This window comes from Colletotrichum fructicola, assembly GCF_000319635.2.
Source record: "Colletotrichum fructicola Nara gc5 chromosome Unknown KSG_Nara_v1_contig01, whole genome shotgun sequence".
NCBI classification, from domain to species: Eukaryota; Fungi; Ascomycota; class Sordariomycetes; order Glomerellales; family Glomerellaceae; genus Colletotrichum; species Colletotrichum fructicola.
Genome location: NW_027094051.1, coordinates 8,670,781 through 8,685,147, shown reverse-complemented (window position 1 = coordinate 8,685,147; position 14,367 = coordinate 8,670,781). Strand labels below are relative to the sequence as shown.

Below are 14,367 nucleotides of genomic sequence, written 5' to 3'. Positions count from 1 at the left end.
AGTGGAAGTCCCCACTGACATTGTCTCAAGTAAAGACGCAAGAAAGAAGTGCTGCGAGAGACGACCGCAGTGCACACGATGCGAAGAAAGAGGTCTGGACTGTGTCTACCTCCCAGTCAATCGGCGCCGGTCTAGAGCCGACGGGATCACTTCCCAGCCGCGTCAAAAGGCCCCGGTACTGAGCCGTGAGCCCAAGACCGGGGCAGAGTACGCCTGGGGACAGCTCCCCGAAGAACCCTGCGTCGAATCCTCCGAAGTGGCCCTTTCCACTTCCAGTGTGTCATCATGCGACACACCTGATTGGGGTAGTTCGTCTTGCCAGTTTGATCTTTCTGAAGAACAAATGGACTCAAGGTTGTTCGAGCAGTTTGGAAGCATGGATGAACCAGGCTCCTGCTCAGACTTCACGCAGGAACTGATTACTACCTCCGCAACATCTCAGCCAGGCCTCACTTCCATGCTCGAGCTGCCCTATCCCTCGTTCTTCAATCTCAGCGATGACACTCAAGATCGGAAACTGATTCATCACTTCTGCACTGTTCTATCACATCTCATTGTTTTCACGGAGGAGCCGGACAACTCATTCCAAGAGCTCATTCTCCCACTTGCTTCCGAGAACTCCCCTGTCTTGCACGCCATGTGTGCTTTTTCCAAGGGACACCTTGAGTATATGGGTGTGCAGGACTCCAAGCATTCATCCAACTTTCGCGTTCTGGCAGCGGAGGGCGTCTTCAGTCTCGTGCAGCAGAATTGCCGCTACGAGGAAGTACTGGCAGCGACCATGTTGCTCGTGTATTACGAATCGGTAAGTTCCATGCCCTTCTTGTTGGAACTTTACTGATCCAACACAGCTCACCCTCACTGGGTCCTCAAACATGGTACTTGAGCACCTTCGGAGTGCATTTGTTGTTCTGAGCTCCATGCCCAAGTCGGCAAAGAGCCAGAGCGTCAAGTTCCTCGAAAAGGTTGGTCTCAATACTGCAAAAACTACCGATACAATTCAAGTACTAATCGGAATCTAGGCATTTCAATTTTACGACGTCATTGCGGCCTTGTCACTCGCTGCCAGCCCAGTATCGGCCACGCCTGACTCAGACCACGAGTATCCCCTAGGTTTGCCATCTCCGAAGTTGACTCGGACAACCTTTGGAGACCCTCTTCTAGGCATGACTGGAGATCTCTGGCCTATTCTGTATCGGCTCAGCTCTCTCAAAGCCCTGAAGGGCGACTTGGAATCCGCCGTAACCGCAGACCAACAATCCAAGGTCTCGGTGCTACGCACGGAGTACGAAGCAACATCCAGAGCAATTGAGAACGCCTTGCAAGAGTGGGTACCACCAATACTGCCAAAGAACATCACCACGCCGTTTGAGACACAGGCAGGCGCACAAGATTCTCTACAGGCGATGGTCCACAACTCGCTCGCCTATCGCCATAGTGCACTGGTGTACTTGAACCGTTCTATATACGGGTACCCAGTCAACCACCCGGCTGTCCAAACGAACTGCTATCTAGCACTCAAGAGCTGTGTAGCAGTGATCTCTTCTGGGGGGCCGGTGAATGCGCTTCTCTGGCCGCTGTTTGTGGCTGCTTGTGAGGCCATCACGGACCACGACCGTGGGCTTGCCAGATATGCCTTCATGGAAATTGAGAGAAGGCAAGGCATGATAAACATTGAGAGAGCTCGCGCCATCGTCCTTCATCAATGGGCCTCAGTGAGCATGGACAACGTGAATGACACCTGTAGTGGGCGGGTAGACACTTGGAGGGAAATCGCAGGAGGGATGGGGTTCACCATCATATTCGGCTAAAAGCGCATCACCTATTCTAGACCTAGCTTACTACGTAATATCTAATCGTATTCATCAGAAATAACCGGTAAATCATTCTCTTCGTAGACTTGTCATTGGGTGGAACCCGCGGCACAGACCCCTACTGTTTCTTCGATGATTCACCCAGGCGGGTGTCAATCGGCTAGACGATCGGTAGATCACACGCGGAAGAAGAGTCCTCGGCGGATGCTAGAAAAGCTGGAGTCAAGTTGATCAATAACCATAGCTCTTCGCGGTTCAAATGTGCTGCCTGGTCTGTTGAGCGCTGAGCTATCATGTCTCAGAAATACGTCACCTTGTTTGCCCTTCTGAATCAACCTTTGCTGCTCAGGCATTTGACTTCATTCACACATGATCCACATCATGAATTGACCAATCACATCATGATCCTGAGGTAGCTGCATTCAGCAAAAGCTGTCCCAGCAAGCAAAGCCTATGATTGAGATAGGAATGGAACATCCACTAACATAATTCGCCGACTTTTGGAGGAAGCTGTCATGTTGTCGTGAAGTGGTTCACGTAATGCAAAATTTCAGTCGCTGCGGATTTCATCAGCGCTGGCGAGCATCACTCACCTGCAGAGGGCCGGAGCGGCTGGGCTCTCATCCACGAGTGTTCAATCTTGGAACGAAAGTTCGGTCTTCAATGCCAATGTGAAATGTTGACAAGACATCAACAAGCCACATGCAGATACTAGTCAATCCTAGGAAATGATTCGATCCCCCTTGAAGATTACTCTGAAATAGCTCGCAAAATATTGTCTCACAGCGGGCGCTCGGCATTGACAACGGCGATCATGTCATTCCTTCTCGACAACCAGACGTTCTTGCCCTGACATATATGGACGGCAATTCTTTCATTAAACTCAATACATGCTCAGATCGTGTGCAAAAGCCCGGTCAAGTCGCTAATCGCAACATGACCGATCCCGCCACTGAGTACCACCCATGGGTCTCCGAGATTCAACTCGAAGTTCCCCAACTAGGCCCCAAGCTTGAGCCATGCGCCCACAAAACGAGCAAGTATGCGAACCAGAAAAGATTGGTGATTTGCTGTGATGGAACTTGGAATAACTCGTCAGTATTCGTATCACCGTAGGAGCTGAGAAAGAAGGCGCTGATGGAAGGGCTTCTACAGCAACCAGCAAGGCAACATCTCCACAAATGTTGCCCGGCTATCGGCTGCAGTCGCACACAAATGCTGCACCGGCATGCCCCAGATTGTGTTCTACCACCGCGGCGCAGGCACCGAGGAGTCCAAGGTCGCACAAGCCTTGGGCGGAGTGTTAGGGAAGGGAATTATTCAGGTGAGCTCATCTGCATTGTGAATGCTCGTCTTTGAGCCGGATAATCATAGTAAACTCTTCTCTTAGGATGTCGCCGACGTTTACCGTTTCATCTGCGACAACTACAACCCAGGCGATGAGCTCGTCATCGTAGGCTTCTCCCGAGGTGCCTTCACCGCGCGATCCGTCTCGGGCATGGTCTGCAACATCGGTCTCCTCAATCGTGTCGGACTCGCCAACTTTGGTGACATTTTCCATGACTACCAGAACTTTCCAAACTGGAGGCCTGGTACCAAGTTCAATATCGAAGACCACCTTGCTGGCTTTACCCTCACCAATTACGAGCGACTGGAAAGATTCCGGACCAAAGATAACAGGAAAGATCATGTCACATTACAGAAGGAACTCGACGAGGATAAGCAGAAGTTCTTCGACAGAATTACAAAGTGTAAGAAGCAGGACGTCGATAGCATGGACTTGATTACCATGGCCCAGAAGTATCGCGATTTCTTGGAGAAGGTTAGCAAGAGGACTTCTATCCCATATGATGATGATACTGACATGTTGATCTGTAGCATCAAATGATCCTTTGCGAGAGAACATTGCAAGAGAGAGATGGCAAGACAGACTGGTACTTTGCACCAGTTGTTGTCACCATTCAGGCTGTCGGTCAGTATCCACGAAGGGACAAAGGTTCTGGAATCTAGCTAACATGTGTACACAGGAGTCTGGGATACGGTCGGCAGCCTGGGCTGGCCCAAGATGCCCTGGGAGAAGATTCGCACCGATAGAAGCGCCGATGAAGTAAGCAATCTTCCATAATATTGTATTAGGCATCTCAGTTAACAGTCTTTAGCTTCGATTCGCCAGTTTGAATGTTCACCCCAATGTCGAGCACGCATTCCACGCCTTAGCCCTCGATGAATGGCGGACTGCCTTTTCCCCCACTCTTTGGGGCAAGAGGGGCAACACCACCACCCATCTTCGTCAAGTATGGTTTCCAGGAAGCCACAGTAACGTCGGCGGGGGTTTTGAGGATCAACAGATCGCGACCATTGCGCTTGCATGTATGTATTTCTTCGCCTTCCCTTGACGAAGCAGTCAGCAAGTGACTAACACCCATCTCTTGCAGGGATGGCGGATCAACTCGCCTCAGTTGGAGTTGAGTTTTCTACCCCAGAGATGAAGCGAATTTTCTACACCCTCGATCCATCTGTCGAGGCCCGAGAATGGGGCAAGGGTCGCATCTCCAGCCCTTCGGCGACTACCGCAATCCCCGACAAAGCTTACAACGCTCTTTGGTACCCTTGGCAGACCGTCACGGGTGGGAATACTGTGGCTGGCACGCGCACGCCTGGGTCCTATATGGAGGATGGCAGAAAAGACGTCATTCAAGAACCCAACGAACTCATCCACCCATCTGTACGCATTCGCTATCTCTACGATGGTCTTGGATTGGACGACAATGGCGACTGGGAATGTTCTGCTTTGACCAAGAATGGGTACAAATTGCAGAAGAGCAGCCTCCCTCTCCAAGTCGAAGACCCTCACCACAAGGACTTCATTGCGTCGACGTATGAGACGCTCAGTGGGACTGTCGCATCAGTTCACGGAGGATTGCCGATTGACCCCAATACCGATCATAAACTGGTCCTCCACCAGCTTCCTTTTGAGTCTGATCTCTACCAATTAGAGGAAGCGAAGAATAACTGGGTATGGGAGAAGGAAGGCAAGATTCTCCCAGAAGAGCGCATTGGAATGTGGGAGAGGCTCTTCATTGAAGTCAACCACAACCTTCTCTACAGACAAAAAGAGACACAGAGACTAAAGGAAGAGCGGGAGGCAGCTGAGCCCAAGAGTAATGGCTGGTTTTCTGGCATCCAGTCTTGGGCAGGGGATAAGGTCAACACTGCACGCAGCGCTGCTGGTAGTGCTCTCACCAACACCGTGGGCAGGCTGCTCCCTAGCTCTGGGAAGCTGAAGCCTGCGGATTATCACCCGGACTTTGGGTATCACGACTTTGTTTCTTGGCAGAAAGGGGACGCAACAAAGACTACCAGGAAGATTAGAACCTAGAGCTATTGAATGGGAAATTTGCTCTTCGGCCGTATACCTCTAGCTGCTAGGTATGTAATTAGGTAGAGCATTGTTCAGCGATTATTATTCCTCTTTCTCTCTACTACTAATAATATCATATTCACTATTCTCTTCTTTGATGATTCTTATCATACTCAATGAGGTCTTCGTCGTCGTCGTCGTCCTCGTCGTCCTCGCCCTCGTCTCTGCCGTTATCACAGTGATCACTAGTCGCGTGAAAGTCGAAAACTCTTATTGAGATGGAGTGGAAATCATGCGCACTGGCATCTGGGCAAGATTTGAATTTTGTCATTAGAAGAATGCAGGCTCCCGGAGTTGCAACTGAAACGAAAACATGAAACGAGTACCGTTAGAGTCTAAGGTAGCTATATACAAATTTAGTCAGTTACCTTATGTACATTTCGACCCGTCTAATACCCCGACTCAATTCTCTCCATTATTAATTCTGACCAATGTGCTTCTCGCAGCAACAAAGGTGCCCAGTGATCTGATAGTCGAGTCGCCAACCATGTCAAAAACGGCGACCTCAGCGCCCATCTCCTTCGACAACCAAGTCCTCAACTCCACGGCTACCAAGGAATCAACGCCATACGCGTGCAGGGGCTGCGATGAATCAATAGTGGCAGCGTCAATTCCCAGAGCTCTGGAGAGCTTCTGGACGATGGCCTTGGTAATGACGTTCTCAGCAGCCTCAAGGGTCTCGGCACCAGCTAGCAACATGCTGTAGTTTACAGAGTCCTTGCTCTCCTCGGTGTTGCCACCCATCGTGCGAATCTGGTGGATATGCTTGAACAAAGGCTCGTGCATCCAGCCAGGGAACTCAATACCCTTGGACCGGAGGGTCTCGGGGATCTCGAAGCCCAGTGAGATCTGGGATCGAACGAGAGGAGCAACTGAGTTGGCCGGGTTACAGATCTCGTCCAAAAGAGCATGATACTCTTCTTCTCTCAGAGCAGCATAGCCCTGGGCACGGAGATGGCCCATGACGTCGATCTTCTCGGCGGCATAGCCGACTGACAGGATGATGCCGAGATCGAGGACAGTAGCTTTGAGGCCATGGCTGACGCGGTAGCGGGCAAGGGCATCCTGGTATGCATTGCCGACACAGTAGTTGGCCTGGCCGCCCTTTCCAACGATACCGGAGCCAGAGGAAAGGAGGATGAAGAAGTCCATGTCCTTTGGCAAGACCTCGTGTAGGTTCCAAGATGCATGCACCTTGGGTCGAACAGCAGTGTCGTAGTCCTCCAAGGTCATGTTCGCAAAAACGGCGTCCTTGAGAACCATTGAGCCCTGGATGCATCCCTTGATCGGAGGCATGTCTTTCTGGCAGTCCTCAAGAACGTGCTCGAGAGTCTGTCTACTGGTCACATCGCAAGGTGGAGCGACGACACGCACACCTTGGGACTCAAGCTCGGCAATGAGCTTCTGACCTGACTCACGAACGGGGCCGAAACGGGAGAGCAGAATGAGATTCTTGGCCCCACGCCGGACCATCCAGCTGGCCATGCTGCGTCCAAGACCACCCAGACCACCGGAAATAACATAAGACGCATTGGGATCGAAGTGGTAAGTTGGCTTCTGGCTCGGCATAATCTGTTTACTGAGTTAGCGTCAATTCATGGCGCGCAGTTGTCGGTCTACACTTACCATAACTTTGTCGTCATCGTGCGGCTCAATCACGATCTTGCCGGAATGGGCACCACTTTGCATGTATCGGAACGCTTCCTCAACACGCGACAGAGGATATGTCGTGACGGGGCGCAGCTCGCTGATCTTACCCTCAGCGACAAGCTGCATGATAGCCTTGAGAACCCTGTTGAAGGAATCCTCGTGGTTCTCGCCAAAGTAGCTGACATCCAAGAACTCGAAGCGGACGTTGTTCTTGAACTTCTCCATATTCAGACGAGCAGACGAGTAAATGTCGACTTTCCCGATCTCAACAAAGCGACCGAAGGGAGCAATGACATCCCAGGAGGCACGAAGAGCTGCGCCAGAGAGAGCATTGACAACGACGTCCACGCCTCTGCCCTTGGTCATGCGCTTAATACCCTGCGCAAATGTCAAGTCGCGACTGGAAAAGATGTGGTCTCGTGGGATGCCGTATTCCTTCTGGAGAAGCTCGCACTTATCCAGGGATCCCACAGTAGCGTAGACTTCGGCGCCGCGAAGGTGGGCAAGCTGAATGCAGGCCTGGCCCACACCGCCGGCTGCCGCATGAATTAGGACAGTCTCTCCAGGCTGAACGTTTGCGATGTCATACAACACGCAGTAGGCGGTGACGAAAACGACAGGGAGAGTGGCCGCATTGATGAAGGAGAGGTTATCGGGAAGCTTGGCGAGGGCCTTGTAAGGGGTCCTAGCGTAGGTCTTGACCGAACCTCTCAGCATGCCTGCGACTCTGTCGCCAGGCTTGAGAGGAGAGTCCTTGCCAGCCCTAGTGACGATACCAGAAGCCTCGATACCAATCTGGTTGCCAATCACCTGACCGAGCGAGACCATGATGTCGAGGAAGTTGAGACCACTCGCCATCACCTTGAACTCTACTTGATCATCCGCGAGAGACTGCTCGTATAGCGGATCGTCAATGAAATGCAGCGTGTCAAGAAGACCAGGCGATCCGACCACCATTTTCAGAGCTCTGCTGGGATCGGAGCCGAACTCTGCTTCAACAGGTCTCGGCTTGTTCGTCTTGGCGTTGATGGCCTTGTCCATGTAGGTTGCCTCCACCAGACGGGGGATGTGGATAGTTCCATCAACCACTGCGAACTGATTGTCCACGACCGACTCATCTCCAGAAAGAAAGATAGCATCAAACAGCTGAGTGGTGTACTTGGAGATGCTCTCAACGTCTCTGCCATTTTCAAGCGACAAGGTGACAAACTTCAGCTTGGGATTCTCCGCTCTGACGGTCCTTGAGAAGCCAGTCACTAGCTCCGCGGTCGGAGTCTTGCATGATGGGCCACCACCAGCAGCTAACCACAGGAGACCACTGGCAGATGTCACCATCTTCTTCAGGCCATCGAACTGCTCAGGCGCCATGTCCAACAAGAATGGATGTGCCTGCAGATCACCCAGGAAGATGCAGACCTTGTGAGCGAAGTCGTCCGCCTGAAGGTCGAGGAGCGAGCAGATGCGGCTTTCAACACCCAGCCGAGCAAGGGTTCTGTCAAGGTTTGCAGCAACAGAGTCAGAGATTCCTGAGGATGAAGAAGTCACAAGAATGACCTCTGGACGAGCTCGAGGCTTGGCGTCTCCGGTGGATGCAGTGGCGACCATGAGGGAACTGACGTGGTTGTTGGGGTCATGGTAGTCTGTGAAAGACAAATCCACACCAGTGAACCCGGTCCGCTTCATGTGTTCAGACCAGTCCGGCACGCTGAGAAGGGGACTCCATTGGCGGTAGTTCTCCTCAGACAGCCACCAACCGGGCAGCAAACCGAAGCCAAAACCGGTTTGCATGAGGGTGTTATTGGTGATCTCGTACAGAAGAAGCTGAGCACCGGGCTTCATCAACTTACGGACGTGCTTTAGAGTGACATCGAGGCTCTGCGTGGCATGGAAGATGTTTGCAGCAACGACGAGGTCGTACTTGCCAAGCTCAAATCCCTGGGCAACAGGGTCGTTCTCGATGTTGAGCGTCTTGAAATTCATGCGGTCGACGGCGTAGTGGAACACTTCTCTGGCTTTCTCAAAGAATGAAGGGGAAATGTCGGTGAAATCGTAGCTAGCGAAGCGGATGCCGCTGGCGTTGGGGTCCTTGTAGTGAGTGAGGGTCTCCAGCATCGGATGCGTCATGCCACCGGTGCCAGCACCAATCTCGAGAATCTTCATGCCAGGCTCCTTAGTGGCCAAAGCATCCACATAGGCTGAGAGCCTCTGGTAGCTGATGGCAGCACCGGTTGCGGCGCGATAGACATTTTCCGCGCGCTTCTCGGCGAAGAGAACCTGGAGAGGATCAAGCTTTCCTGCCAGAACATCCGGCATCGCCCGACCTACCGCGACGACAAGGGTGGCCTCTGGAGACTTGCCATCCATCTTGTCCTCCAGCTCCTTGAGATAAGTGTCATCTTCCGCGATAGTATCCATGTCGGGGTCTAGATGGAAGTTCTTGCCATCCGCATAGCGTTCAAACTGCCAGCGCATCCAGTCGACGTACTTCTGGTGGTGAGGCTTCATCTCCTTCTCCATTTCAGGAGTGGCAGTCTTCATGTATCTCTTCATGTACAAGAAGCACAATGTCTCCAGGTTCTTGATCAGCTCAGATGGGTCGAACTTGAGAAGCTCCTCGTCAGCAAGGAAAGTGCGCGTGGCGATCTCCTGGTTTACGAAGCTGAAGTCAGGCTTCCAGTCAATGTTGAAGCAGAGATGGCGGCCGGAGTCAGAACCATTGTTGGAAGAGTTTTGAGCGATCGCGGTAGATACAAAACCCTCAGCGACAACCAAAGGCTCTCCGGTGGCTGCATCGATGGAAGTGAAGGTCGCCTCAGCCTGGCGAAGACCAAGGAACTTGGCGTGGGCGTGGACCCTGTGCGGGCTTTGGAGTTTGGCGCCGTCTGCAGAAAGCCAGAGCTTCTTGAACGAAGTGGGGATCATGACCTCTCCCATCTCCTTACCACCCATGGTCATGGCGACGACAACGCTTTGGATAACACCATCGAGAGTAGTGGGGTGGATGTAATGAGGCTGAATGTGACCGTAGGCCATCTTGCTCTTGATATCCGGAGGCGTGACTGTGGCAACTGAGTTGCGCTGGGCATCGATGCGAACGTCGGACAGATTCTGGAAGGTAGGTCCGAAGTCGAAGCCGACAGTCTGCAGGATTTCATAAAGCTGCTTCATCTGGACCTCCTCTGTGCATGATGTCTCAGCATCTCGGACCGTCTCCACGCAACGCTCGGCGAAAAGTCGATCCTCGAGGCCGTTGTCGACCGGCGTATACGGTACTTCGTACTCCGTCTGGATAAGACCGCGGCAGTGCTCAACCCAACCATCGTTCTCATAGCTGCGAAGCTCAAACTCGCTCCAGTTGGACGCAGCTAAAGCCGTGCTGTCGACGTACGGGCGCATGTGGAAGTGAGTCTCAACACCATCGGAATTGAGTGGTACACGCAGGGCCATGTGTAAAGAGACTTCCTTGAACCTGAAGCCCTTGATCTTTCTCTCTGGTGTTGCTAGCTGGACGCTAGCCTCAATCGCCATCACCAGCATGCCAGCGGCAGGGTACAAGGTCGCACCGGTGACACGATGGTCCTTGACCCACGGGTTCTCGTTGACCCTGATCCAGTTTCTCCAGATGGCGTTGGACTTGTCCCAATCAGGCACAGGAGCGCCCAAGAGTTCATGACGAGCATGCTGACGGAAACGGTAGCCCTTGCTCAGACGACTCTCGGCCCAGAAGGTCTTGGTGTGGTTGAAGGGATAGCCGGGAAGATCTACCAGAAGCTTAGGCTGAGCATCGCTGGCTGAATTGAAATCGATGTCATGGCCCTTGCAGAATAGCCAACCGATAGTCTGAAGAAGGGTGGTTGTGGCGGACTGCTTGCGTACGAGTACTGACTCATAAGCCACAGAAGAGGTGTTGGAGAGCTGAGCCAAAATCTCTCTGACAGGACCCTTGAGTGCCGCATGGGGACCAATCTCCACAAGCTCGGTAATGGGTGTGCCCTTGTATTTGGCTCCAAGCTTCTTTGTCTTCTGGTTGGAGTCGTTGACCAGCGCGGAGAGAGCCTGGGAGAAGAGCACCGGGGAGAGAAGGTTTTTGACCCAGTATCCAGGGCTTCTGAGAGCGCTGATGTCGATAGCTTTGCCCTCGAGAGAAGAGTAGAACGTCGGGCGAGCCGAGTCATTGGCGTAAACACCAGCCTTCATCTTGCCAATGACACGGTTGTACTCGGCAGCGATGGGCTCCATGAGCGGGGAGTGGTAGGCGTTCTGAACAGTGAGCTTGCGGGCGAAGACACCATTCTCGTCAAGCTTCTCCTTGAGAGCATCGATGAGTTCGACGCTACCGCTAATAGTGACATTCTTGGGACTGTTGACACAAGCCACAACTAAAACTTGAGTCTTGGATTGCTCAATCTCAGCAATGTAGCTCTCTGCCTCAGCTTGGCCCAAGCCGACCGACATCATGCCGCCAGTGTGAGAAACCTCACCACGGGACAGTTGAGAAGAGAGAGCGCCTCGGTGAAAAGCAAGTCTCAGCGCGGTTGACTTGGAGATGGCCCTAACAGCGTACGCTGCAGCAATCTCTCCGGAGGAGTGACCAACAACTGAACCGGCAGAGACACCATAGCTCGTCAGCAGGTCAACCAAGGCAATCTGCAGGGCAGTGCAAAGAGGTTGACTGAATTCAGCGTCATTGACACGGGAAGACTTCTCGTCTTTCATGAGCTCCTCGGTCAAGGTCCACTCACACCCAATCTCATGGAGGTAGTCTGACGCAGAATCCAGGCTCTCCTTGAAAGAAGGGACTTCGAGGAGTTCACGTCCCATGGCGTACCACTGAGCACCCTGTCCAGTGAAAATAAAGGCAAGCTTGGGCTTGGTGCCGGCCTTGATAGCTGTCAGCTTGCCGCCAAGCTTCTCGATGAGGGCATCGATGCTAGGTGCGACGATGTTGGCTCTATGGGCGAGTTGAGATCTCCGAGACGATAAAGTGAAGCTGAGATCCTCGAGGTACTTGGCCTCATCATCGATCTGATCCTTCTTAGAGGATAGGTACTGCTGGTAGGTCTCCGCAAGGCGGTCAATACCGCTCTCATCTGCAGAGGAGAGTACGAAAATTCTGTCTGCAGCGTTCGGGTAAAGACTTCCATTTGTCTTGGTGGCACCGGCACTGTGGCCGTTGGTAGCTCCTAACTCTTCGGTCTTCACGCCGTTATGTCCGTTCGCGCCAGGGGTTTCGCCGTTAGAGTGGCCATTCGCCTCGATTGGCTCGGAGATCTCAACCTTGGGAGCACCCAAAAGCTTCTTGTTTGGAAGCTCGGTAGTGCAATGTTGACCCTTCAAGCCATGATCCTTGAGGTAGTTGAAAGCATCGTCCATGATGACGTGGGCATTGGATCCACCGTAACCAAAGGAGTTGATCGAAGCCCGTCGGAGACCATCAGTCGGCCACAGGGTGGTTTCTGTGGGGAACTTGAGATGCCACTCAGGAAGGATCTTGGGGTTTGCCTTCTCGAACCAAATATTGGGAGGGATCACTCCTGTCTCAAGGACTTGGACAGCCTTGATGAGACCGGCAATGCCAGCAGCGCCCTCAAGATGACCAATGTTAGACTTAACGGCACCAACAATGAGAGGCTCCTCAGGAGAGCGATACTTGCTGAACACCTGGGCAATGGCGCTGGCTTCGATGGGGTCTCCGACAGGGGTTCCGGTACCGTGAGCCTCGAAGAACCGTGTCACACTCGGGTCAAGCCCAGCCTGGCGATAGGCTGTCTCGGCAGCGTCAACCTGAGCCTGCTTGGTGGGTTGAGTGATTCCAGGTGACTTTCCATCTTGGTTGGCAACAGTGCTGCGAATGACAGCACGGATGGTGTCTTGGTCGCGGACTGCATCAGAGAGACGCTTCAAGAGGAGGATACCGAAACCCTCGCCTCTAGAGTATCCGTTGGCACGGTGATCGAAGCTATAACACTTTGAGTCTGGCGAAAGGAAGCCAAGACTAGTGAGGGGAATACAGGTGTCCGGGTTGTAGAAGAGATTGGCTCCGCCAACGATGGCCATAGAAGACTCTCCCATCTTCAAACTGTTACAGGCCAAGTGACAAGCCATCAAACTGCTCGAGCAAGCAGTATCAAGAGTCATGCTGGCACCGTGAAAGTCGTAAAACCAACTAAGACGGTTGGACAGCATGGCAGTACCAGTACCAGTTGCCAGGTATCTAAGATCGAGCTCGGGATCACGCGTAATGACTCCATCGTACTCGCGTGTGAAGCACCCAATGTAGACAGAGGTATCGGAACCAACAGCTTTCTCCATGGGAATACCAGCTGACATGCTATTAGCATTTGATACACACTCCAATGCTGATCACGAAAGCTTACCATTTTCCAGGGCGCGGTAAACACATTCCAGCAGCCCTCGCTGCTGAGGATCCATGCACGCCGCTTCCGCAGGCGGAATAGAGAAGAAGGGGGCATCAAAAGCTGCAAGATCACCCTTGATATGGTGTCCCTTACGAATATTGATCTAGGAATATCATTAGTGATTGTGATAAATCAGGGAACACCAGCGTTCACTTACAGCACCAGCCCTTTCGGGATCTGGATGATAGAAAGCATCAATGTTGTATCGTTCTTTGCCGATATCACTCAGGGCAGAACGACCCTCGAGCAAAAGCTTCTGGAACCCCTCGGGAGTCGAGGCATCACCAGGAAACTTGAGATCAATACCAATAATGGCAATGTCTTCGTCGTAGGTGCTAGATGCACTATTGTGGGTGGTTGTGGCAGGCATGGTGATAGATGAGTTGATGGTAATCTTGTTGAATAAAAGGAGAAGTGTCCAGGATACCCCTCACTCGGTTGAACGAATCAAGGCTTGCTGAATGATGGAATGATCAAAGGTGAGTATGACTTGGATTGACCACATAAACTTCCTCGTGGTGAGATTGGCCTTATATCAAATTCGTCAGTTTGATATCAGTGTGCAAGCTGAAGAGAGACGAAATCATGGTATTGCTACTACGGTGGAGTTTCCCGGAATGGCCTCATCTCAGCGGCTATACGATGATATGGTGGCGTGCCGACTGATTCATCTGCCTGTTCACTTGTCAATCTATGGCCTGCCGGTCCCATCCATCGGGTGAGGCTGAGTGACAACTATCAACCACGTTTGTGACTTCTCCGGGGGGGTTGATTTCAGGATTGGAAACAAGCATTTCGAGGTATGAATCACATCCATACCGTGCCACCATGAGACATATCTCACCATGGAAGTAACCTGTCGCCTGAATAGGTATCATCGTAAAGGAGATGCAGCTGAGATCCTTCCGTGAGAATATGGACACTAAGCAAGGTTGACCAAAGGATCATGACAACCTGAAGTTGTCTTGCATCAAGACTGACAGGCTGATCAAATCTAACCTGTCTAGTAAATAGCTTCAACGGGGTGTTGATCCACCACGCAACGTCGCTATTTGTGTCTCTC

General features: G+C 52.2%; 3 protein-coding genes across 3 annotated transcripts; 2 read left to right on the top strand and 1 right to left on the bottom strand.

The window, feature by feature from the left end:
* Positions 1-343: 343 nt before the first annotated feature.
* On the top strand, positions 344-1,811 carry ARA1-1 (L-arabinose-responsive transcription regulator ARA1; the record flags this gene model as incomplete). The annotated part of the gene is made up of 3 exons (XM_032026739.2): positions 344-805; positions 852-965; positions 1,023-1,811. The coding sequence occupies 3 exons, from the start codon at positions 344-346 to the stop codon at positions 1,809-1,811; spliced, it is 1,365 nt and encodes a 454-aa protein (XP_031876820.2).
* Positions 1,812-2,750: 939 nt separating this feature from the next.
* On the top strand, positions 2,751-5,193 carry CGGC5_v002481 (Uncharacterized protein; the record flags this gene model as incomplete). Its single annotated transcript, XM_066150970.1, has 7 exons — positions 2,751-2,908; positions 2,970-3,138; positions 3,205-3,636; positions 3,693-3,786; positions 3,842-3,921; positions 3,974-4,184; positions 4,250-5,193. 7 exons carry the CDS (start codon positions 2,751-2,753, stop codon positions 5,191-5,193), a joined length of 2,088 nt encoding a protein of 695 aa, XP_066009664.1.
* Positions 5,194-5,637: 444 nt separating this feature from the next.
* alt5-5 (Highly reducing polyketide synthase alt5) lies at positions 5,638-13,674 on the bottom strand (the record flags this gene model as incomplete). Its single annotated transcript, XM_032026737.2, has 4 exons — positions 5,638-6,807; positions 6,862-13,208; positions 13,263-13,407; positions 13,462-13,674. The coding sequence occupies 4 exons, from the start codon at positions 13,672-13,674 to the stop codon at positions 5,638-5,640; spliced, it is 7,875 nt and encodes a 2,624-aa protein (XP_031876819.2).
* Positions 13,675-14,367: the final 693 nt, after the last annotated feature.